At 53.3% G+C, this 21,847-nt stretch overlaps 1 protein-coding gene across 1 annotated transcript; it reads left to right on the top strand.

Moving 5' to 3' along the window:
* Positions 1-11,628: 11,628 nt before the first annotated feature.
* On the top strand, positions 11,629-20,862 carry ARMC5 (armadillo repeat containing 5). Its single transcript, XM_079944230.1, has 6 exons — positions 11,629-14,698; positions 16,286-16,393; positions 16,492-17,278; positions 18,323-18,831; positions 19,507-19,639; positions 19,743-20,862. Exons 1-6 carry the CDS (start codon positions 14,224-14,226, stop codon positions 20,560-20,562), a joined length of 2,832 nt encoding a protein of 943 aa, XP_079800356.1. The 5' UTR covers positions 11,629-14,223; the 3' UTR covers positions 20,563-20,862.
* Positions 20,863-21,847: the final 985 nt, after the last annotated feature.

Consider the following 21,847-nt stretch of genomic DNA (forward strand, 5'->3'; position numbering starts at 1 on the left):
TTTATAGTTGTGGGGAAATATTTTGTTCAATACTGTATTCCCAGTGGCTGGCACACAGTAGGCCTTTAATAAATATTTGTAGAATGAATTGTGTCCTTTTGAATCTCAGGATTTTTTCAGGTGTAAACTGTATAATAATTTGTACCTTAAATGATCTTCATGAAGTTTAGGTAAAGCAACAGAGGATTGTGCCAGCCTAGAGTCTGGCGTGGAACAAGAGCTCAGTATATGTATTAGTCACAGTTCTTTGCAAAGAGCAGAACTCCCTTTAACTAGCTTTAAAAAGATACGCAATTGTGAATCTTAGGTAGCTCGCGGTATCTCTGGTACCGCCAGAAACAAACCATTCTGTGGGCCAGCTGTGCAGAGACAGTTCACACTGCTGGACACTGAGTGCCAAAAATGTCATCAATGCTGCCATGGAAAGTGTCACCAAAATTTAATCAGTAGTCAATCTAAGAAAGACATAGGGACTTCCCTGGTGGTCCAGTGGGTAAAACTCCCCGCTCCCAATGCAGAGGGCCCAGGTTCGACCGCTGGTCGGGGAACTAGATCCCGCATGCATGCTGCCACTAAGAGCCCGCATACCACAACTAAGACCCGGAGCAGCCTAAATAAATAAATTAATAAATAGATTAATTAATTAATTAAAAAAAAGAAATGGAAAATTTTATTGGAGGCAACCTGAGGGTTATAACCTGGGAGACAGTCTTTCAGAAAGCTCTGAGGATTGTTCCACCTGTTAGAGGTCGAGATACAGTTATGTAAGTTTTTGAGACAAAGGGTTATACATCAATGTAACATACTGACAGTTTACATACTCCAACAAGGCATGTAGTGGGCTATTGTGGCCCCTTACAGGATTGAGAAAGGAATGTTATCTCCAAGGAATTACCCTGCTGGCACCAGGAGGAAATTGCTTTTTTGGGAGGGTGGAGGGGAGTGAGTAGGCATTCCTGTGTCTTCTAAGGGTATCTAGTTAATGTATAAGGCAGATACACAATGCACACTAAAGGGGAGGGGGTAGTGGCTCAAAGGGGCAGACAATTTTATGCTTAAAACTTTCCTTGTCCCACCTTAAAAATTTTATTTCATCAAAAGCTAGATTCTTCCACCCTCATCCCCTCTTGAAAACGGATTCTTCATGAAACTTGCATCCTTCAGTTGCTCTCTTCTCGATCAAGGAATCACGTGGGCACCAACTGGCCACACCTAGGTCATTGCCTGTGCCATGGCTTCGGGAAAGGCTGGGAAACCTAGTTCTGGCTTCTGCCTTCAGGAGGTTAGGAATTGTATCTTGGAGAAAATGTAGGACAAGTATTCCAAAGATGCTGGACAGCCACAAACTTGACAAGTGCCTACTGCTAAGTATGTTATTTCAGTCTGAAAAATCAGGCTACTTGGAGGAAAAAGAAGAAAGAATATGCAGGGCTGTGTGAACCCTAGAGGCTCTAGAAAACTGCAAGACAGGGCAGGGCTGACGTCTGCCTTGTCCGTGGTTCTGTCCTCAGCACCAGCACAGAAGCTGGCATGAAGTGGGTGCTCTAAAAATGTGTATTTAATGAATGTTTGGACCGTTACTTTGGATAACGCTATAGGAACGCCTTTTCAGAGCTACAGTCCAACAGGATGCCCCCAGCTTTGATCAAGAGCTGATGTACCTGACATGAATTTAATATATAAAAGAAAAATAAGTTTTATGTATTGATACCTAATCTAAATATATGAAAGAAAAATGAGGAAGGTATATTTTCAAGAAGGTTCTCCACACCTGTTCCTCCTGATGGGGCTAAACTGGTTCTACACGTCTTTTTTCAGCTTTTTGTTTTGTTTTGTTTTTAGTAACCTTGTTGAACAGTTAAATTTTATATAGTGTTGCTAACTTATTCCCACGCCCTCACTGAGCTATAACAGAATTCTTCCTACAGTTGCTTTTTCCCAGTTGTATTTTGGAATTGCTGCTGAGAAGATGGGACCTTATTCCAGTTAAAGTTACTTGGCTTCTTTGTCCACACACAGTCCCCTCAAGCCCCCTCCCTACTGAATGATTATGGCTCTTGGAGAAAACAAAAATGAAGGGGGTATTTTTACCTGAAAAGGTTCTAGGCGCCCCTCTCTCCACTCAGTTTTGCTGGTCATCACCAAACAATTCCTTGGGGATTCCCATCCCTTAGCCTCAGCTTGGAAGTTGCCACTAAGAGCTGGTACTTGGTCGATGGCCTGAGGGCTGCCAGCATCCTCTGCTGCTGTTGCCCTCTTGTGGTGCACCTGCCCAAGTACCCCTCCTGCTGAAAATCTGATGAGCCCATATTGATAAATGTATACACTGGCATAATCACCAACACAATCAAGGTATAGAACATTTCCATCACCCCTCAAAGTTCTTTCATGCCCCTGTGCAGTCAGCCACTCCCTCTCCCACCCAGCCCCAGATAATCACTGATATCTGCTTTCTGCCCCTATAAATTAGTTTTGCCTATTGTAAATTTTCATCTAAATGTAATTGCATATTATGTATTCTTTCGTGTCTGGCTTCTCTTGTCTAACATCATTTTGAGATTCAAAAGGAACAACTTCTCCTCTCTCCTGTCCCTCAAATCTCACAATTTACAGAAGGATTTAGGGAGGTAGTAGGCAAAGGTATGTTACTGAAATCCTTATATCCTTGGTATGGACAAGCATAATATTAAGTGATGTCTCAACATCAGTGATTAATAAATTATTTCCCTTGTATTTTATAAAAATTATTTAAAAATTTGTGTTGGTCTTCCCAACCATGTGCTATTAGCATAAAAAAAAAATGTGGAGTTCGATGAGAACTCCAACAGCATAGAAGTGCCTCAGAGCATCACCCATCCCGTTTCCAGGTTTACTACCTAAGTCCTTTTTTTCTTTTTACTTATTATTCTTATCTTTTCATGTGTACTCTTTTTATTTTTTATTTTTTAAATTTTTGGCTGTGAGGCTTGTGGGATCTTAATTCCCCAATCAGGGATTGAACGGGGGACCTTGGCAGTGAGAGCACGGAGTCCTAACCACTGGACCACCAGGGAATTCCCCTGCCCAAGTCCTTGACTCCGCTTTTTCCCCTAGCTCTGCACCTCCAACTCAAGTCTCTTCAGGCACCACATCCTTTTTGTTCTACTTCAGAAAGATTTCTCAACTCCATCCTCTCCTCTCTGTTGCCAGTTCTACTGCCTTAAGTGCAAATCCTTGTCATCGTTTGCCTGGATTATTGCAAAAGACTCCTTCAGCCTCCCCTGCTTCCAGTCCCTGCATTCTGGTTTATCACCCATATAATCCACCAGTGATAGTTCTCCCTTAAACCCCAGACTCCAGCATTAACTCTGATGTCACTCCCCTGCTTCAAAGCACCTGTGCCTAAACGCCACCCACAACACGGCCTACAGAAGAGTTCAAATGCTTCAGCACGGACAGCAGAGCTCAGCCTGGCTTTGCCCCAGCTCTGCAGCTTTAATCGCCATGACCTTTCACACCTCTGTTCTTTTGTACTTATTTTACTTCCAACTGCCCAGAATGCCCTTCCCCCTTTCCTGTCGCCTAAACGTGTCCTACTTATCACGTGAGCCCCAGCTCCATTGAAAGCTTTCCCAAACTCTCCTATCACACTTGGTGTGGTGACTGTTGCAGTGGCATTGAGAACCATCAGGAACGTCTGGTCACATGTCTGACTCCCCAGTAGACTGAGCTCCGCGAGAGCAGAGGCTCTGGCCTAGTGCCTGACACAGTAGGCCCCCAATAAATGGTAACTGAATCAAGGAACCACTTCCGGCTGCTCAGGTTTGCTTATGCGAAGACTCAGATTCTTTTATCTTTGTTGTCCTCCCAAGTTACAATGTGGACACACTTGGAAAGTTAACCAAAGGGACCATGAAAGTGACCACACCCAATCTAAGTCTTCCCAGTCACTTTGCCTGCCAGTCAATGAGATCATGGTTATTTCTATAGCAATAACAGAGAAAAGCAACTAAAAACAGTGCTGTTTACTTGGGTCCAGTGCATTTCATCTATGCATCTGTACTAATGAGATTATCTGTTCTAAGAATTTCCACACGTTGATTAAACCTCACGACAACTAACCAAGAGAGGGACTATCACCCCATTTTACAGATGAATAAACTGAGGCACCGAAAGGTTTTAACCTTGCCAGTGCTCATCCATACAATAAGTGGCAGAACCAGGACCCAAACGGTCTGGCTCAAGAGAGCTTCCTGCTAATTTCTCTGCTATAACGCCTATCTCATTAGGACAATTTTGAAAAAGAAACTACCTTTCCTCCATAATCCCACCACTTCTAAGAATAATATCATCATGTTTGCATGTTTCTTCAGGCTTTGCCAACATGCCTACATATTCTGACTACTCTGTAGTCATAGTTTAGCTACTGAACAAGAGAAAACTACTCCAAGCAAAAGATGAATCTAATTTTGCTTTCCGAAAAGAATTTGTGCATTCTTTTCTTACTTGTGAACATTTTCTGGCTCATTCATATTCTTTCATAAGGATATTTTAATGGCTATATACAATTTTTATTTAAAATCCCACATTTTATTCATTTCTTTTATTATTGGAATGTCATTACTACAGAAAATGCTGTCATGAGCATGTTCAGGCCACGCACAGAGCTTATTTTTTTTTAATCTCTTGTGTAGAAATCATCCTCAGGAGTGCAGCTGATGCCCTATGTAAGAAAGGGCCTTTGGCCTTCATAAAGTAGACGCTCTTCTGAAAATCTGAATGGCCACAGTTCAATTTGCTCGTGTCTGAGACTGAGCCAAGCCTGATGACCGTGGTCCATTCATGGTCTTGGGGGCCCTAGGAAAACCACAGCAGTTCTGGCAATGCTCTCTGAGCCAGCTGGGACACAGTCAGTGCAGTCAGCCCTTGTGACAACTGAAAGTGCCACAGGTTGCCAAAAACTTCGATCTTGTTAGCCACCATAATCCACCACTCTGTCTGTGACTATCATTGCTCTCCCCTCCTACATTCCCTGTCTAGCCTGGGCTTTCCTTACCTCTTCCTGAGATTATTGTGTCTTTCTTCCAACTGCCTTACATAAGGCTGTCAGATATGTTTCTTACTGTAGGGCAGAGCTTCCTTTTTCCACAGCCTGGGACACATAGAAAATGTTAACAATGATTTGTGCAGCACCCTGGGATAAAGGGTTGAGGCTGCTCCCAGCTGAAGGGGCCTGGCCTAGTGCTTCTGGCCATCCCAGGCCCCACCCATCTGTCCTAGGGGTTAAAGCAGTGGTCTCAACCCTGGCTGCACACTAGAATTAACCAGAAGTTTTACAAAATTCTTTTGCCTAGGCTGTACCCCAGAGTAATAACAATAACGTACAGCCAAGGTTGAGAACCTCTTAACTAAAGGGATATCTCAGGTTATCCTCAGTAACCTCCACAGGTTACTCCTTCCTTCACTGCAGTGTGCCCCTTCTGAGCAATGGGTCCAGGGTATCAATAGACTAAGATCGAGTCCTGAACTTGGGTGTGTGCAGCTCTCAGTAGCTGGACTCAGTGTCACATGATGATAAAATTTAACTTAACCAAACCGTCTAAGCCTACATGATTGTGTCCGGGCTGGGGCTACACAATGGCCTAGTGGAGAGCTGAGAAAGCTGAACCTGACGGAAGGCGGGTGCGCGGGGTGGGGTAGGGTGCTGAAGGCAGAACGCAGCGGACACCTTGGGAACAGTAGTAGAGGCCCGGATTTTAAGGCGGGAGGGGCTGTGGTTCTTTAAGGGAGTTAATAGAATAACTGGACTCCAGGAAGAGAATGGAGGGTGGAAAGCTGAAAAGGGCTGTGGAGGTGCTCGTCCCGCCCTTTCTACTCCGGATAACACCCGTGTGCTTTCGGGGCTCATTGGGCGCCGCCTCAAAGGGGCTCGGCGGAGGCGTGTGTTCAGAAACGCCCCCTGCTCTAGGTGGAGGCGGCGGGCCGGGCTGCTGCCGATCGCCAGCTCTTACCCACTGAGACCCCGCACCTGCGTGTCTCCTGCATGACACAACCGAGGTGCAGCCGAGACGGGGCCAGTCGCCCCCACTCTCCGAAGAGGGCCAGACCCCAGTTCCGGGAAAGCCATCCGTGGCGTCGCAGAGGGCCCAATCCCGAGAGGGCTGACACCCGAGGGAAGACTGAGAAAACGCGGCAGCGGCGGCGCCTGGCTCGGCTGCGAGGGTGGCAGCCAAACCTCCACGGCTGGCAGCCTCCCGCGGCGCCTTCTGGGAAATGTAGTCCCGCAAGGGGCCGAGACCCGGATGCGGAGGGTCCCGGGCATCCTTACTCAACCTCCGGCAGGAGGCGCTCCATCCCCCGCCGCCCTGCTTGCTTCTCCCCAAAACCCGCCCCGCCTGTCCCCAGGCCTTCCCAAGATGGGCCGAACCGGTCAGAGCAGTGAGCACACAATAAAGAGCCACCGAGGAACCACATCCCAGTCCCTAACTAGAATGTGAGAGGAAGTAGCCGGCTGGGGCGCCCGGGCGAGCGAGCCCTGGTGGAGGTGACCTGGCCTAACGTGGTGTGGTGGTACCTAAAACCTCTCGCTAAGGAAAGACCGAGAGTGAGGAGCTGGCCTCTGGCAGAGAATTTAAGGGAACGCCCCCAAACTCAGTAATCAAGAGAAGACATTGCAACGCGATATTTCAAAAAAATCAAAATGAATGCAAAAAATTCATGGTGAACAAAATATCGAAATATCGAAGATTTAAATAAAGACAGGCATCAACCCTGTATTTTCTCCACCCTGCCTCACTCACCTCACCCTAATCATGGCCCTGGTTCCAATAAAACTTTATTTAGAAAAGCAGGTGGCTGGCACAGGTGGTAGCTTTCTGATTTAAAAGTATATATAGGGGGACTTCCCTGGTGGTCCAGTGGTAAGGAATCCACCTTGCAATGCAGGGGACAAGGGTTCGATCCCTGGTCAGGGAACCAAGATCCCGCATGCCGCGGGGCAACTAAGCTCACGTGCCTCAACTAGAGCCCGGGTGCAGCAACTACAGAGCCCATGCGCTCTAGAACCCGCGCGACACAACTAGAGAAGACCTGTGCACTCCAACTAGAGAGAAGCCCACGCACCGTAAGGAAAGATCCCGCATGCCTCGACAAAGATCCCACGTGCCACAACTAAGACCCAACGCAGCCAAAAATAAATCAAATTAAATAAGTAATAAATAAACCTTAAAAATATATATACGCATAGATGTATCATTTATCTTGATTGCGAGTATTTTCATGCCCCCTTAACTTTTGCACTAGAGGCTGATGCCTCGCTCATCTAACCCTAGTGCCCCTCTGCCAAGTCCCCTCAGCTTTGGGAGCCACATATCTGCCCTGGCACCAGAAGTGGACTACATCTGGAAAGAACCCTGATTTTGGTCTAAGTTCAGCCACCAGCTGCCTGAGTGACCTTGGGCCAGTCAGGCTCCACCTTGCCCTCTGTTGACCCCCAGAGCTGTGTCTTCCCAGAAGGGGCAACTTTTTCTTCACGTGGTGTCATATAAGCTAGAGAAGACTTGGATCACAGCTGCAAACCGGGGATTAGGAAGCTGCTTCATTGCCTCTAACCTGATTCTTGACACCCACAAGGCTGAAGATTAGACACGGCAACACTGCAACAGAAAATCCCCATGCCTCCTCTACCTTACTGGTCATCAGAAAATAGCAGCAAGAAAGTGGCCCATTTCATTCACACCTTCTAAATCTCATGCAAGGATATTGGAAGAACCTAATATGCAAGGGAATCTAAGAAATGTAGTGTTTAGTTTTCCAACAACTACAGTCCAGAGAGCCTCTTTAGAAGGAAGTGAGAATAGATTCTAGGTGTCAAATGACATCCCAAACTATGGGAAAGCCAAGTTTCAATGCAGGTATAAACCCATGCTGGCAAACATGCACCCTACACATAGCAGAATCATAAACTCTTTGAAGGAAAGCTCTGCGAGGGGCTCTGAAAACCATCTCATCCTATCTGCTTATTTTACAGCTGAAGAAACTGAGGCCCAGAGAAAGGAAGTGATTGGGGAGTGGGGGTGGGCAGAGGGTGGTATGAAGACGCTGGCACGGGTGAGCTGGAAGAAGAACCTGCAGAAAACTTCTTGGTGCCCAAAGAGTTTCTAAATTTACAAAGATTGTACTGAGGTTTGAATGTGTTGTGCCTAATTCAGATCCAGGAGGACGCTGGCCATTAAGAGATGTAAGCATTTTTCCAGGTCATGAAAAACAAAGAAATTGTCCTAAAATACTAAAGAATTCTTCTAGATTAAAAGAGACTAAAGAACCATGAAAACTAAATGCAATATGCGCATCTAGTTGGGATTATATCTTGGACCATAATTTTTTTTCTTATGCTATAAAGACTATTAGTGGAATAACTGGTGAAACTGTAATAAAGTCTGTTCATTAGATGACAGTACTGGATCATTGATAATTTCCTTGTTTTTAGAAAATCCATATTATTTAGGAATAAAGAGAGAGAGAGAGAGAGAGAGAAGCATTTTGAACTGGCAGGAAATAAGAACAGAAGAAGAAAGAAGAACAGAAAGGGATCCTGAATCCCAGGGAAGAGAAGCTGCGAATCACCCAGGCAGTGTGATCAGACCTTCCTCAAGGTGTTCTGCACCTGCCCCATGTGGGATGCTGGGGACTCAACAGGGACAATGCAGAGCCCCTGTCCTCCTGGAATATGTCTAGGGAAGGGAGGGAGGGAGGGACTTTGGCTTGGGGCAGGGGGGGATGCTGTTCCGGCATCCCCAGTGCACCTCTCAAAGCACCTGCCATGGGGCTTCCCTGGTGGCGCAGTGGTTGATAGTCCGCCTGCCGATGCGGGGACACGGGCTCGTGCCCCGGTCTGGGAAGATCCCACATGCCGCGGAGCGGCTAGGCCCGTGAGCCATGGCCGCTGAGCCTGCGCGTCCGGAGCCTGTGCTCCACAACGGGAGAGGCCACAACAGTGAGAGGCCCGCGTACCGCAAAAAAAAAAAAAAAAAAAAAAAGCACCTGCCAGCCACTGTTGAGCTTCTGGGTGGGTGGGACTCCAGCTGCCAGCCAGTGGCCACACCCACTGCCCAGCACCAGCCTCTGTACCGCCCACCAGGCTCAGAGGAGGAACCAGGCTCCCAGGACTGGGTGAGATCAGACAGAACTGGATGGAGTCCAAGCACATGTCCAGAAGCCAGGGCCAGCCCAGGGGAGACAGTATTACTGACGCCCCCTCCCTCCGAGCCCACCGGGGCCTTAGCGTTTATAGAGCACCTCCACACCTACTTGCTTCCCAAAATAGCCCTGCGAGGGGTGTCTGCCGAGGACTGTCTCCCTGAGGTTCACAGGGCCCAATACTCGGCCCTCTGACCAAGGCACACAGGGGTTTGCCTGGCCTTGCTGAACCCGTAAGCTCTGCCCCTACTCCCTGGCACATACGGAAAGGAGCTTCAATATTAGAGGGTGATATCTGGGGTCGGGAAAGCAGGTCCGGTCTGTCAGCTGGGCTGGGGGCTGGGGAGGAAAATGGCTGGTGGGGGGCAGGAAGGGGTGAGGGAAAAGAGAAACTGCCTCCACTGTATGGGCCTTTCTCACCCATGAGAGTGTAGGGTGGGGATGGTCACCCCCAAACGCCTTTCTGTAGCTGTTAGGCAAGTAATTCAAATGAAACTCGCTGAGTCAGGGACACACCAGGGAGCGGTGGGGACTGTCCATGTCCGGGGCAGCCACTACTCAGCCCTGTCAACACGTTGTTGCTGGAAAGCTCCAGTGTTGCTGAATTTTCTGATCCTCTCCCCTCTCTCCTCCCCAAAAACAGCAAACTAGAAATCTAGATTGTGATGTGAAATCTCCTGATTTAAATGTTGGTTCATGGGACTTCCCTGGTGGTCCGGTGGTTAGGACTCCGCACTTTCACCGCTGAGGGCATGGGTTCGGTCCCTGATTGGGGAACTGAGATCCCACAAGCCACCGGCAAAAAAAAAAAAAAAAAAAAGGTGGCTCAATAGTGTAAACACACACACACACACACACACACAGAGTGAAGGCCAAAGCAAACATGTCCGCTGCCTCTGGCCTAAGTACTGGCCACATGCTTGGAGAGTGCCTCTTTCCCAGCTCAGGGCACAGTGAATGCCGGATAAACCCCTGTTGGATTAAGCCCATCCTTCCTGTTTCCAAGGACTGGCCTGCCTCCCTGCTCTGGGCAGGACCTGTCTCTACAACTGAGAGGAGATGGGGCACATGGCTATTTACCTTAATGTGAGAAATTAGCTTCCAGTTGACTGAAAGGGATTTTGCAAACAAATCCTCCTCCCATGCCCACCTCTGCCATGTACCTAACGTCCACCTGCAGTTACAATTTTGCAGAGAACGCAATCCAGCTTGGAGGAAGCTGAGGCCCCAAGGTCACTAGTAAGAGTAAACAGGACCTGATCATAACAACTATTTACTGAATGCCTACTACCGATGCACCTGGCTCAGGCCTCCAACTCAGTCACTGGCTTGTGCTATTTTGAGATGCCATTGATGGGGAATATGCCAGAACCCATCTGTTCATCACAGACCCAGCTTGAGGAGACAAGTGGCATCCATTAGATGTCACCTTCATGAAGCCTCTTAGACTTACTCCAGGTGATGCCCTTTCTCCAGTGCCAGCATCGAGCCTGAGTCCATCTCCTTCACGACACCAAACTACTCCAGGACTGGGGCTGCCTCACTCATTTCTGTAACCTTTGGGAGAAGCTAGGAAGCGTGCTGGCGTGATGTCTGTGGGCCAACACCACCGGTGACAGGGTGACAGCCTTGAGGAAGAGCAGGGAACTGAGGACTGCTGAGTCCTTTCCTTGCCGAGTCCTTTCATCATCCCTGTTTTACAGATGAAGAGACTGAAGCTCAGAAGAGGCAGACCTGTCCAAGGTCACACAGTCACAAAGAGAGAAGCCTGGACACTCTGTGCTAGAAGCTGAGGGAGGAGTTACCTCACATCCTTCCCCTTTGGCCCCTCTTCCCCGTGGATACGGTTCTAGATGCACCAAACCTGGTGAGAGACAAGATCTGGGGACAGGGCACCAGATGCATGAGGCTCATGGTCCCATGGGGTGGGCATTAGGCCTCCCCCAACCTCATAAGGGCTACATTCTGTGCCTCTCCCAGGAACACAGCCAGCTACAGGGGGGAGAGCAGGGCCTCACAGCTTAGACTCTGCTCTGGGCACACATTGTGCAGTGCTTCGGGAAGCCTCCCTCTGGCTCCCATATACTCTAAGTTTTACCAATAGAAACACATTCGTTTACGGAGGCAGCCCGCCCCAGCGCCCTGGCAAAACGACCATGTCTAGTCCCCGGTGTCCGGGCACAAGTGAATCTTCACATTTTCTCCTCTGTTGAGGGATCAGAGAAAAAGCCTGGGGAACCTGCAAGGGAAAAGGCTAAAGAAGAGGTAGGGGCAGACAACCAACCTCGGGCCTTCTGCCCTTGCCTAGAAATGTCACCGGGCACCCCCTGAACTCAACAGACAGGCCTCCCGGTCCTTTGCTTTGGCCCTGGGCCCCACCAGCTTCACCCTGTAAAGACAGCTCTCTTTCAAAGGGGTCACACACCCCAGAGCTCACCTAATGGTCCCAAATTCAAACTCTGATCCTTGTGCTAGAACACAGCCTGCCTTATGGTCCCCTCTGGAGGTGAGGACCTCCCCGACCCCCTCTTCCCCTACTGCATTCCTCACGGGGGCTTGCCTGGCGTTGAGCCCCATTCCTCTGGGCTGAGGTAACTGTTGCTCTTGGTGTGATTAGCCCCATCACTCCCTAGGCCTGTGAAGGGACACACCTAGGCCGCCAAAGGTGTTCTGCATCTTAAAGCAGCTGGGCCAGCTCTTGCCATCCCCAAACTCTCCCTCCAGCCGGAATCCCATCTCCAGGGCCTCAGAGAACAGGCCTAAGCCCACTTTTCTGTTCCGATTCCTCCAGCCTGGGGTTCCCTGATTCAGCCCACTAATCAGCAGCCCTAGAGGAGCAGAAGTGAGGTTTACTGAGAAATGCTGGGCCCCTCAGGCTCCTTGAGCCTGGACCAAAGTCAGAGCTGAAGTCTGGGCTGCAACTTAAGCCAGGGATACTGGCAGGGGCTGTGCCCCTGCAGCGTCCGCTGGTGCTGGCCTAGGTTGGAGCTGCGGGCGAAGGCCTTGCCACACTGCAGGCAGACGTAGGGCTTCTCACCGCTGTGCGCCACCTGGTGGATGGGAAGGTGGGCGCTCCGGCGGAAGCTCTTGCCACACTCGCCGCAAGCATAAGGCTTCTGGCCCGTGTGAGGGTGTTGGTGCCGCAGCAGATGTGAACTGTCTCCAAAACTCTTGCTGCAGCTGGGGCACTTATAGGGCTTCTCGCCTGTGTGCGAGCGTTGGTGTTTAAGGAGCTTGGCGCTGTGGGAGAAGGATTTGCCACATTCTGGGCAGGCATTGGGTCGTTCACCCATGTGAACGCGCTGGTGACTGGTGAACTGGGTGCGCTCACTGAAACCACGACCACACTTAGGACACTTGAAGGGCCGCTCTCCACTGTGGGTGCGCTGGTGCCGTATGCAGTCCGAGATGTTGGTGAAGTTCTCGCCACGCTCACAGCAACTGTAGGGCTTCTCCCCAGTGTGCAATCGCTGGTGCTTGAGCAGAGAAGAGCTGCGCCCAAAGCTGTCACCACACTAGGCACAGCGGTAGGGCTTCTGGCCCGTGTGTGAGCGCTGATGCTGCGCCAGGTTGGAGCTCAGGCTGAAGCGCTTGCCGCAGTGCCCGCAGCGGTAGGGCTTCTCGCCCGTGTGCGTGCGCTGGTGCTGGATCAGGTTGGAGCTAACGCTGAAAGTCTTACCACACTCAGCGCAGGTGTAAGGCTTCTCACCCGTGTGCACCCGCTGGTGTTTAACCAGGTCCGAGCTGCGGCCAAAAGCCTCCCCGCACTCCAGACATTTGTGGGGCCGGAGGCCTGAGTGGGAGCGACGGTGTTGGATGAGGTTGGAGCTCAGGCTGAAGCAACGGCCACACTCAGGACAGGGGTACGGTTTCTCTCCAGTGTGTACCCGGTGGTGCTTAACCAGATCTGAGCCACGTCGGAAGCTTTTGCTACACTCCGGGCAGCAGTAGGGCTTGTCGCCCCCATGGCTGCTTTGGTGGTGAATGAGGTTAGGGAGGTAGGCTGCGGACAGTCCACACTCCTGGCGCTCGAAGGCTCTGGGGACTGCAGGATAGTTGGTCTTGCCAGGGGCTTCTTCCTCCCCAGGGCCAGAGACTGACCTACGTAGGTACTGCAGGCCCATCATCATTTCCCGTGCGGCCGGCTGCCCCGGCCACACCAGGAAGGGCCGCTTGGGTGGAACAACTCCGCAATCGAAGGCGGACCTCGGGACTCCCTGGGCTCCTGACGACCGGTTGGTTCCCCCGCTACTCGGCCCCGTCGGAGTCCTCCCTTGCCGTTTCTGGAGCCACCAACTCCATAGCGGTAAGAACGTACCGTTTCCTAGATACCAACCACTGGGCTCACAAGCACAACCACAGCTGGAGACACTCTGGACCCAGTGATTCATCACCGGAAACGGAAATGTCCACCAGCCCGTGCAGTTCTAGGAAGTGGCAGCGAACGGTCTCGGTAGGTTTAACCCTCTCATTCACCTGGCGGAGCAAGTGCTCCCATCTGCAGCCGCTGTAGGAACTTGATACTTTCCGCTTGGCTCGGGGTTCTCAGTCCGTCAGCTCGGACTTCAGTGCCCCGGCCACCAATGAGGGGCGGCGAAGCGAGCCTGAAGGAAAAGGCTGTTGCTGCCAAGGACACGCTGGGGGCAGAGTAGACAAGTCACCTGGAGCAGCACTGTACTGAAACTCCATGATCGGATGTCTGGGTTCTCCAGAGGCACCGGCCCACCCGAGTCCCTTGAGAGAGTTTCCCATCCATCCTAAGCTAGGCGTCTTAAGCTTGGCGCGGACTACATAACCCAGCATGCGCCGCACGCGCCTCTGGGGCTCGCACTACGATTAGATAACCACTACTCTCAACATGCCTTCTGCAACTGTGCAAGCCAGAGCACCGGGATCGAGAACTACAACTTCCGACTCGCATGACAACTGCGGCGGCGCTATTTAAAAAGCGTCAGAGAGGAGGTGCATGGCCACGTCCTTCTCTTCCAGTTCCGCTCCCTAGGATGAGCGGCGAGGAGAAGGGCGGAGCCTTAGGCCTGAGCCAAGATGGCGGCTGCGAAGCTAAGCCCCGCGGACTCGCTCTCATTCTGCCTCGCGCAGCTCACGGCGGCGGCCGGGGAGGGTCTAGGTGGGAGAAAGGACACAGCTACCAACGAGGCACCCTTGGGCCGTGCGCTCTTAGCCCTCCGTACGCGCCACGTCAAGGCAGCTGGGGGAATCGAACGCTTCCGGGCACGCGGCGGGCTCCGCCCCCTTCTCGCGGTGCTACGGCGAGCGGCTGCAGCGGGTCCCGCCCCTTCCCAGGCTGGCCCAGGCTCCGCCCCCTCGTCTGTCGAGTCAGCGGCTTCTGGCCCCGCCCCTTCTCCGGGCCCCGCCCCCCCTGCTGTGTCGTCATCGACGCCCTCGCCACCAGCGCGCCTGCGCAAGACGCTGGACTTGGCGCTCAGCATCCTAGCCAACTGCTGTACGGAAGGGGAGTGCCGGGCTGAAGTGCGCAGACTCGGAGGCATTATCCCTTTGGGTAAGTGCTCCGCCCCCATTTCCTAGAAGGATTCTACCCACACCTCTGTCTGTGTCTGGGCCTGGGCGGAGTCTTGAGTTCTTTGTGTTGTAGCCTGGAAGATCGTGCTTTCTGACGGCGCAGCGCCCGCAGCTCTCATGATGTCATGACCCGTGACGTCACTGCTCTCTCTATAAATTATACCCTAGCCCTCTTAGATCAGATGCCAATTACCTGGGTATTGGTTGTAGAGCACCTCTCTCGCATCTGGGCTGGTGGAGGCCAAAGGGTTATTTGATGACTCTTTCAAATGATTCTTACTCTCCATTTATGTTCATAGCAGGCACTCAGTGCCTACCGTGTCCAGCCTTGTGCAGGGCTCTGAAATCCCATTTGATGAGCTGGGGGTCAGAAAGTGTAGTGGTTGAAAATGTGGGCTCTGTAGTCACCTAGACCCATCCGAGGCTAGGATTGTAAAATGGAGTAATAGCTACCTCAAAACACTGGAATAGGGAGAAAATGAAATACAAAGATAGAACACAGATATCTGAGTCTGGACTGGGTACTTCTAGTTATTAAAAACTAGCACAGTGAGAACAAATCCTGGGAATTCCCTGGCGTCCAGTGGTTAGGACTCGGCACTTTCACTCCTGGGGCCTGGGTTCTGATCCCTGGTCGGGGAACTAAGATTCCGCAAGCCTTGTGGCACAGCCAGAAAAAAAAAGAACAAATTCTAAGCCAATATTTTATAATAACTATAAATGGAGTGTAACCTTTAAAATTTGCGAATCACTGTATTGTACACCTGAAACTTATTTAATACTGTACATTAACTACACTTCAATTTTTTTTTAAAAGAACAAATCCTAACAAAAGATAGCAAGCTTTTCTGTTTACCAGCTAAATTGGCGCCTCCTAGTGGCAATGTTGTGAACACAGTTTACACTTCATTGCCAGCTATGAAATTATGCCTATTTTGATGAAATCTTAATTTTTTTGATAAAATAAAACATTAATATATTTAAAATTTTCATTGACAAGAGGCCTGGCACATTAATAAGTCCTCATTCACTGTTTTGTATTTTAAATATCTCCTGAATCCATCCACTTCTTTGCCTTCTTCCATCACGTGCCCAGAGACTGTGCTGGGCTGTGCTGGTAGCTGACTTGGGTCAAGCCGTCTTCTCACTATTGCAACAGCCTCCATGTTGCTCCCCCTGCCTTATTCTTTCCCCCTGTAATCCATTCTCCCCATGGCTGCCAGATTTTATCATGTCACTTCCATTCTTAAAACGCTGTGTGGCTCCCAGTGCCCTCACGTTCAAGACCTGAGCCCTTGGCCTGATCAAGGCCCTTCATGAAGTCATAGCATAAACACTAGATCTCACCTCTGGGCCTTTGCAAAGGTTACTTCGAAACCTGAAATGCCCTGTAACACTCCCATCCACCATCCTTCTAGCAAATACCTACCTATCTAACCTTCCAGCCCCCACAAGTGTTAGGCCTTTTCTGGAGGCCTTCCCTGACCCTCTCAGGCGACGTTCTTGAGGTGATTAATGAGAGAGACAAGAAGGGGTAGAAACCTCAAGAGGCCAAATCCTCTTGCAGTGACTATTCTTCAGTGTGTGAAGACAGACAGCATCCAGAACCGAACGGCCCGTGCTCTGGGGAACTTAGCCATGGAACCTGAGAGCTGTGGGGACATCCACTCTGCTGGTGAGCAGGCTCTGAGGGTGGAGCCACCCAGGGCTTGGGGGTGGGAGAAGGGCTTGGGTGTCTGTGCTCACTCACCTTCTGTCTTCTTCCCTCTGCAGGTGCTGTTCCCCTGCTTGTTGAGGGCCTGACGGCCTGCCAGGACTCACAGTGCCGCCAGAGTGTGGTTCGTGCCCTCCGCAACCTGGCGGACTCACCCCAGCACCGCCTGGCCCTGGCAAAGCAGGGAGTGGTGCGCCCGCTGGCCGAGCTTCTGGCCGCTGCCCCAGACCCTGCGCTGACCTTGGCCTTAGTCCGTGCCCTCCTGGAGCTGAGTCGAGGCTGCTCCCGGGCCTGTGCTGAGCAGCTAAGTCTGGGTGGAGGACTAGGCCCACTGGTCAGCCTGGCGTCCCACCCCAAAAGAGCAGTGCGTGAGGCAGCCATCCTGATCCTTGCCAATCTGTGCGCCCAGGGCCTGGTAAGGCCTGCGCTGGGCAACGCTGGTGCTGTGGAGGTGCTACTAGGTGAACTCCGGCGGCGCCGGGACCCCAGCGGGGCTAGCCCAGCCTCCCAGCAGCCCCTGGTGCGGGCCGTGTGTCTGCTGTGCCGGGAGGCTATCAACCGGGCCCGACTGCGGGATGCTGGTGGTTTGGAGCTGCTGATGGGCCTGCTGCGGGATCCTCGCGCCAGCGCCTGGCACCCTCGTGTTGTGGCAGCCCTCGTGGGCTTCCTCTATGATACTGGGGCCCTGGGCCGGCTGCAGGCTCTGGGACTTGTACCTCTCCTGGCTGGGCAACTGTGTGGTGAGGCTGGTGATGAGGAAGAAGAGGGAAGAGAAGCTGCTTCCTGGGACTTCCCCGAGGAGAGGACTCCTGAGCGGGCAGAGGCCGGAAGCTTCCAAAGCCTCAGGTGAGTTCCCACCTGATGCTGTGGGGTAGAGTCTCTTCACTACCCTCACTCTCCGCCCGTTCTGTCTCGGTAAGACTTTTATTGACTCTGATTCCTAATTCCTTGTTCTCACTGAACACGACCACTTTCCAGTCCGCATTAAATACACCTCTTTTCCCTTGGGGCCACCTTTGACCTTGGCTCCACCCCAGCACCTCTGAACTTTGGGGCCCAGACAGGTTTCCTGGAAGGTAGTATGTGCACTGGTTCTGATGATACGTTCTGGCATCTAAGTTCTTATTCTGGTACCACCACCTACAAGCTGAGTCATCTCAGGAAAGTTAATTAACTTCTCTGAGCATCGGATTCCTTGTTAGTAGAACGAAGGCTAATGCATACCTACCCCATAGAGTTGTAAAGATCAAATGAGGGCACTTTGCACCTGACCTGGCACTAAGCAGCGCTCAGTAAACGTCAGCCTCTGTGAACTCCTGACCTCATTTCCCACTGCTTTCCTGGTGCCCACGATACTCTTACACACTGGCCTTCTAGCTAGTTTTTGGAGCTGGCAGATAAGTACCATATCAGGGCCTCTTTGGTTATTGTTCCCTGTGCCTAGGGCACACTTCCTCCAAGATGCCTTGATTAGATCTCACCCTCATCAGGACCCAATTTTAAAAATGTCAGCTCTCCCCTCCCTGGGCTCTTTTCTGTTTCCTTTTACTTTGGTCCGTATGCATCACTTCACACCACACTAATTGCACACTAACATACCTTGTGGTTTCTTATTTTGTTATCTGTTTCTCCTCACTAGAATATAGAGTCTAGGAGGCAGGACCTTTTGCTCACTGCTTCTCCCCAGCATCTGAAACGGGGCTTAGCACACAACAGGCATCAGTAATCGCTGAATGAGCTGGGGTTTGCCCCTGCCTCCCTTTTTGCCTGTCCCCCGCTCGGGCCCACCCTCTCTCCTGGCCTCTGTCACCTCTTTTTTGCACAACCGATCTTTTGGCCCTGCCCCCTCCCCTCGGCTCTGGGTTCCATTCCCTCTTTCTCCCTCGGCAGGTCCTGGCTGATCTCCGAGGGCTATGCTGCGGGCCCGGGCGACATCTCTCCCGACTGGTCCCCGGAGCGCTGTCCGCCGCCGCCAGAGCCGGCCAGTCGGGCCAGCCCCTCCCTGGGCCCGACCTCGCTGCGGACGCCCCGCGCCCTGCGCCCGCCCGGCCGCAGCCCCGCCGCCACTGCCCCCGAGGAGCCCTGGAGCCGCGAGGGGCCAGCGCTGCTGCTGCTGTCGCGCTTCTCCCAGGCTCCCGACCCCAGCGGGGCGCTGGTGACCGGCCAGGCCCTGTGCGGCCTGCTGGCCTACGTGACGGGCGCGCCGGGCTCGCCGAGCCCCCGCGCGCTGCGCATCTTGGCGCGGCTCACCTGCAACCCCGCCTGCCTCGAGGCCTTCGTGCGCAGCTACGGGGCGGCGCTGCTGCGCGCCTGGCTCGTGCTCGGCGTCGCCCCCGACGACTGGCCCGCGCTGCGCGCCCGGCCCGCTCGTCGCAGCCAGCACCAGCACCGGGAGCTGGGTGGGTACCCGCGCGCCTCCCTGCCCACGTGTGAGGCCACGCGCCCCTGCATGCCTTCCGTGCGCCCTGCAGCTCACCCGCTGTCTCACTGCCCTCCTCTGCCCACCGCCCACCGTTTGGACAACCTCAGCCACTAGGTGGTGGCGGGGAGGGACTCCCTTCTGCTCCACTGTCCCCACACGCAGAGTTCTTCAGCCTCTGCCCGAGCCTTGGGGCCCAGAGACCCCAGCACTGGGCTTGGCCCGAACAGCTTAGAATTGTGCCTGTCTTCGTCTCCTTACCCAGTGTCTTCTTGGTTCCGCATTGTCCTGACTCCTGCACTGTCCTTGACTACCACTGGGCCCACTGATGGTGAACCCAGGCTCGGGCACCATGTCCTCCCAGGCCCCACCACCCCTTCCAGCCCTGCCAGGGACTGCCGGGGCTTCTGTGCCCTGTTTCAGTCCTTGAGGGCCCAGACTCACTCCCTGACCATCTCACTCCCCGTTCTTGCCCTTGACCTCCAGTTCCTAGTGTCCAGACCCCATCCCTCCAGGGCCTTCAGTCATCCCCCTCTTCCTTGCCCCGGGGTTGTTCGCCCCCGTTCCTTTCGGGGACCCAGAGGCCTGTCTTGCCCATCCCACCGCCATCTTGGATACCAGCTCCCAACCTGACCTGCTCTGCCCACACCGGCAGGTGAGATGCTGCTGCAGAACCTGACCGTGCAGGCCGAATCGCCCTTTGGAGTGGGTGCCCTCACTCACCTGCTGCTCTCCGGGAGCCCTGAGGACCGCGTGGCCTGCGCACTCACCCTGCCCTTCATCTGTCGGTGAGGGAGGCGTGGGTGCCTCGCAGGGGTGGGGGGAGCAAGGTTGCTGTTCCCCAGCCCCGCCCTTTCCCACCTTCTGAAAGGTTCTCTTTTCTCCCCGAAGGAAGCCCTCTCTGTGGCGCCGGCTGCTTCTGGACCAGGGCGGCCTCCGTCTCCTCCTCTCAGCGCTCACTCGGCCAGCTCCACACCCGCTCTTCCTCTTCTTTGCTGCGGACTCCCTTTCCTGCCTCCAAGGCCTGGTGTCTCCCACTGTGAGCCCGGCCCTCCTACCTGCAATCCCCTTGGACCTGGACCCGCCCTCCCCTTGCCTCTATGAGCCTCTGCTGGGCCCCGCCCCCACGGCGGCCCCTGACCTCCACTTCCTGCTGGACTCAGGCCTCCAGCTCCCTGCCCAGCGAGCGGCCTCAGCAACCGCCTCCCCCTTTTTTCGGGCCCTGCTAGCTGGCAGCTTTGCCGAAGCCCACATGGACCTAGTGCCACTGCGGGGTCTGTCACCCAGCGCAGCCTGGCCTGTCCTGCATTACTTGCACGGCTGCCGGGGCTGCAGAGCTGCCCTGGGGCCCGTCCCTCCGCCGGGCCAGCGCCTGCTGGGCTCAGAGGCTGAGGAAGCCCTGGAAGCTGCTGGCCGTTTCCTGCTGCCCGGGCTGGAGGAGGAGCTGGAAGAAGCCGTGAGCCGCATCCACCTGGGACCCCAGGGCGGCCCAGAGTCAGTGGGTGAGGTCTTCCGCCTGGGCCGGCCCCGGCTGGCTGCCCACTGCGCTCGCTGGATCCTGGGGCCGGGGCAGTGCCCACGGAAGCGGGCCCTGGCCCTGGTGGGGCTTGTGGAGGCAGCAGGCGACGAGGCGGGGCCCCTAACTGAGGCCTTCCTGGCTGTGATGATGGGGGTAGAATTGGGGGGCGAGGGTCCCAGCCTCGACGGTTGATGTCCCCTGGGAGGAGACCCGAGGATGAGTTGTCTGTGAGGAGTTCTCCCTCAGAGCGGCACAGGAGGAGGCCGAGCAGAAGGGGTCCCCGTCAAGGACCAATGACAGCGTGGACCGAGACCCCGGGCTGATGATCTGAAGGCTCAAGAGTGAGAAGCCAAGGCGAGGCATGGGGCCCACAAGATGGAGGACCGCCCACGGCCCCAGGCACTTGGCCTAGCTCAGCTTTCTGGAGTTGGAATTAAACACTTTGGAGCTGGCTACCCCTGTCGTGTGGTGTCTCTGCTTACCTTCCTGTGGTGGTACCCCAACCCCTTCACCCATCAAGTAGGGTCCTGTCCCGGTTTCTGTGTCTCAATACAGGCCACCCTTGGCGTATAGGAGTTGTTTTCTAAATTTTTTATTTACTTATTTTTGGTTGCATTGGGTCTTCGTTGCTGCGCGCGGGCTTTCTCTAGTTGCGGCGAGCGGGGGCTCCTCTTCGTTGTGGTGCACGGGCCTCTCATTGCGGTGGCTTCTCTTGTTGCGGAGTGCGGGCTCTAGGCGCGCAGGCTTCAGTAGTTGTGGCTCATGGGATCTAGAGTACAGGCTCGGTAGTTGTGGTGCACGGGTCTAGTTGCTCCGTGGCATGTGGGATCTTCCCGGACCAGGGCTCAAACCCGTGTCCCCTGCATTGGCAGGCAGATTCTTAACCACTGCGCCACCAGGGAAGCCCAGGAGTTTAATAAGTAATTATGCGCTGGTTCCTGGAGCCCTGGGATATGGTTGAGTTCCCAGGCTGCTTCTGAGGATGTGGTTTTAGGCCCCAGGGGAAGCCTGCTTCCTGCTGAGGCTACTTCATTGCTCAGATAGCCACCCAGCTGGACACAGACCTTGATCAGGACTAAGAGGGTTGTGCTGAGGGGATGTGAGGGTGGGGATGTACGTCCAAGACCTTGGCATTATGGTTTCCTCAGTTCCCTTCACCCATCGTGGGTCTTTGGTCTCTGGATCCATTTTCATATCTTGGGCCAACTGTCCTGCCATTTTTCTGAGGGAAGACCTACTGTGTTCTTCAAGGCCCTGAGGCCCTTAGTCGTGCCCAGAGGGAGCTGGAGCCCTAGGCTGGCATTCAGGTGAGGAAAGCGCTTGCGTTGCTTTGGTCGTCCAGGCAGGGTCTCCATAATCTGGCTCCCAGATCACTGGCCACTTAGGTGGCAGCCTGACTTTGAGGACAGTGTCTGGACTGGGCTTGTCTGCTAGCTTCTGGGGAGCTAAGGTTGCCCCGTGCTGCCTCTGTGCCTCA

Source organism: Stenella coeruleoalba (genome assembly GCF_951394435.1).
Source record: "Stenella coeruleoalba genome assembly, chromosome: 15".
Lineage (NCBI taxonomy): Eukaryota > Metazoa > Chordata > Mammalia > Artiodactyla > Delphinidae > Stenella > Stenella coeruleoalba.

Excerpts from the sequence above, each read along its gene's own strand:
- ARMC5 (XM_079944230.1), top strand. The coding sequence starts at position 14,224 with ATGGCGGCTGCGAAGCTAAGCCCCGCGGACTCGCTCTCATTCTGCCTC. Across the intron at positions 16,394-16,491 it reads TGGGGACATCCACTCTGCTG|GTGCTGTTCCCCTGCTTGTT; the intron begins GTGAGCAGGCTC and ends TTCCCTCTGCAG. Across the intron at positions 17,279-18,322 it reads GGAAGCTTCCAAAGCCTCAG|GTCCTGGCTGATCTCCGAGG; the intron begins GTGAGTTCCCAC and ends CTCCCTCGGCAG.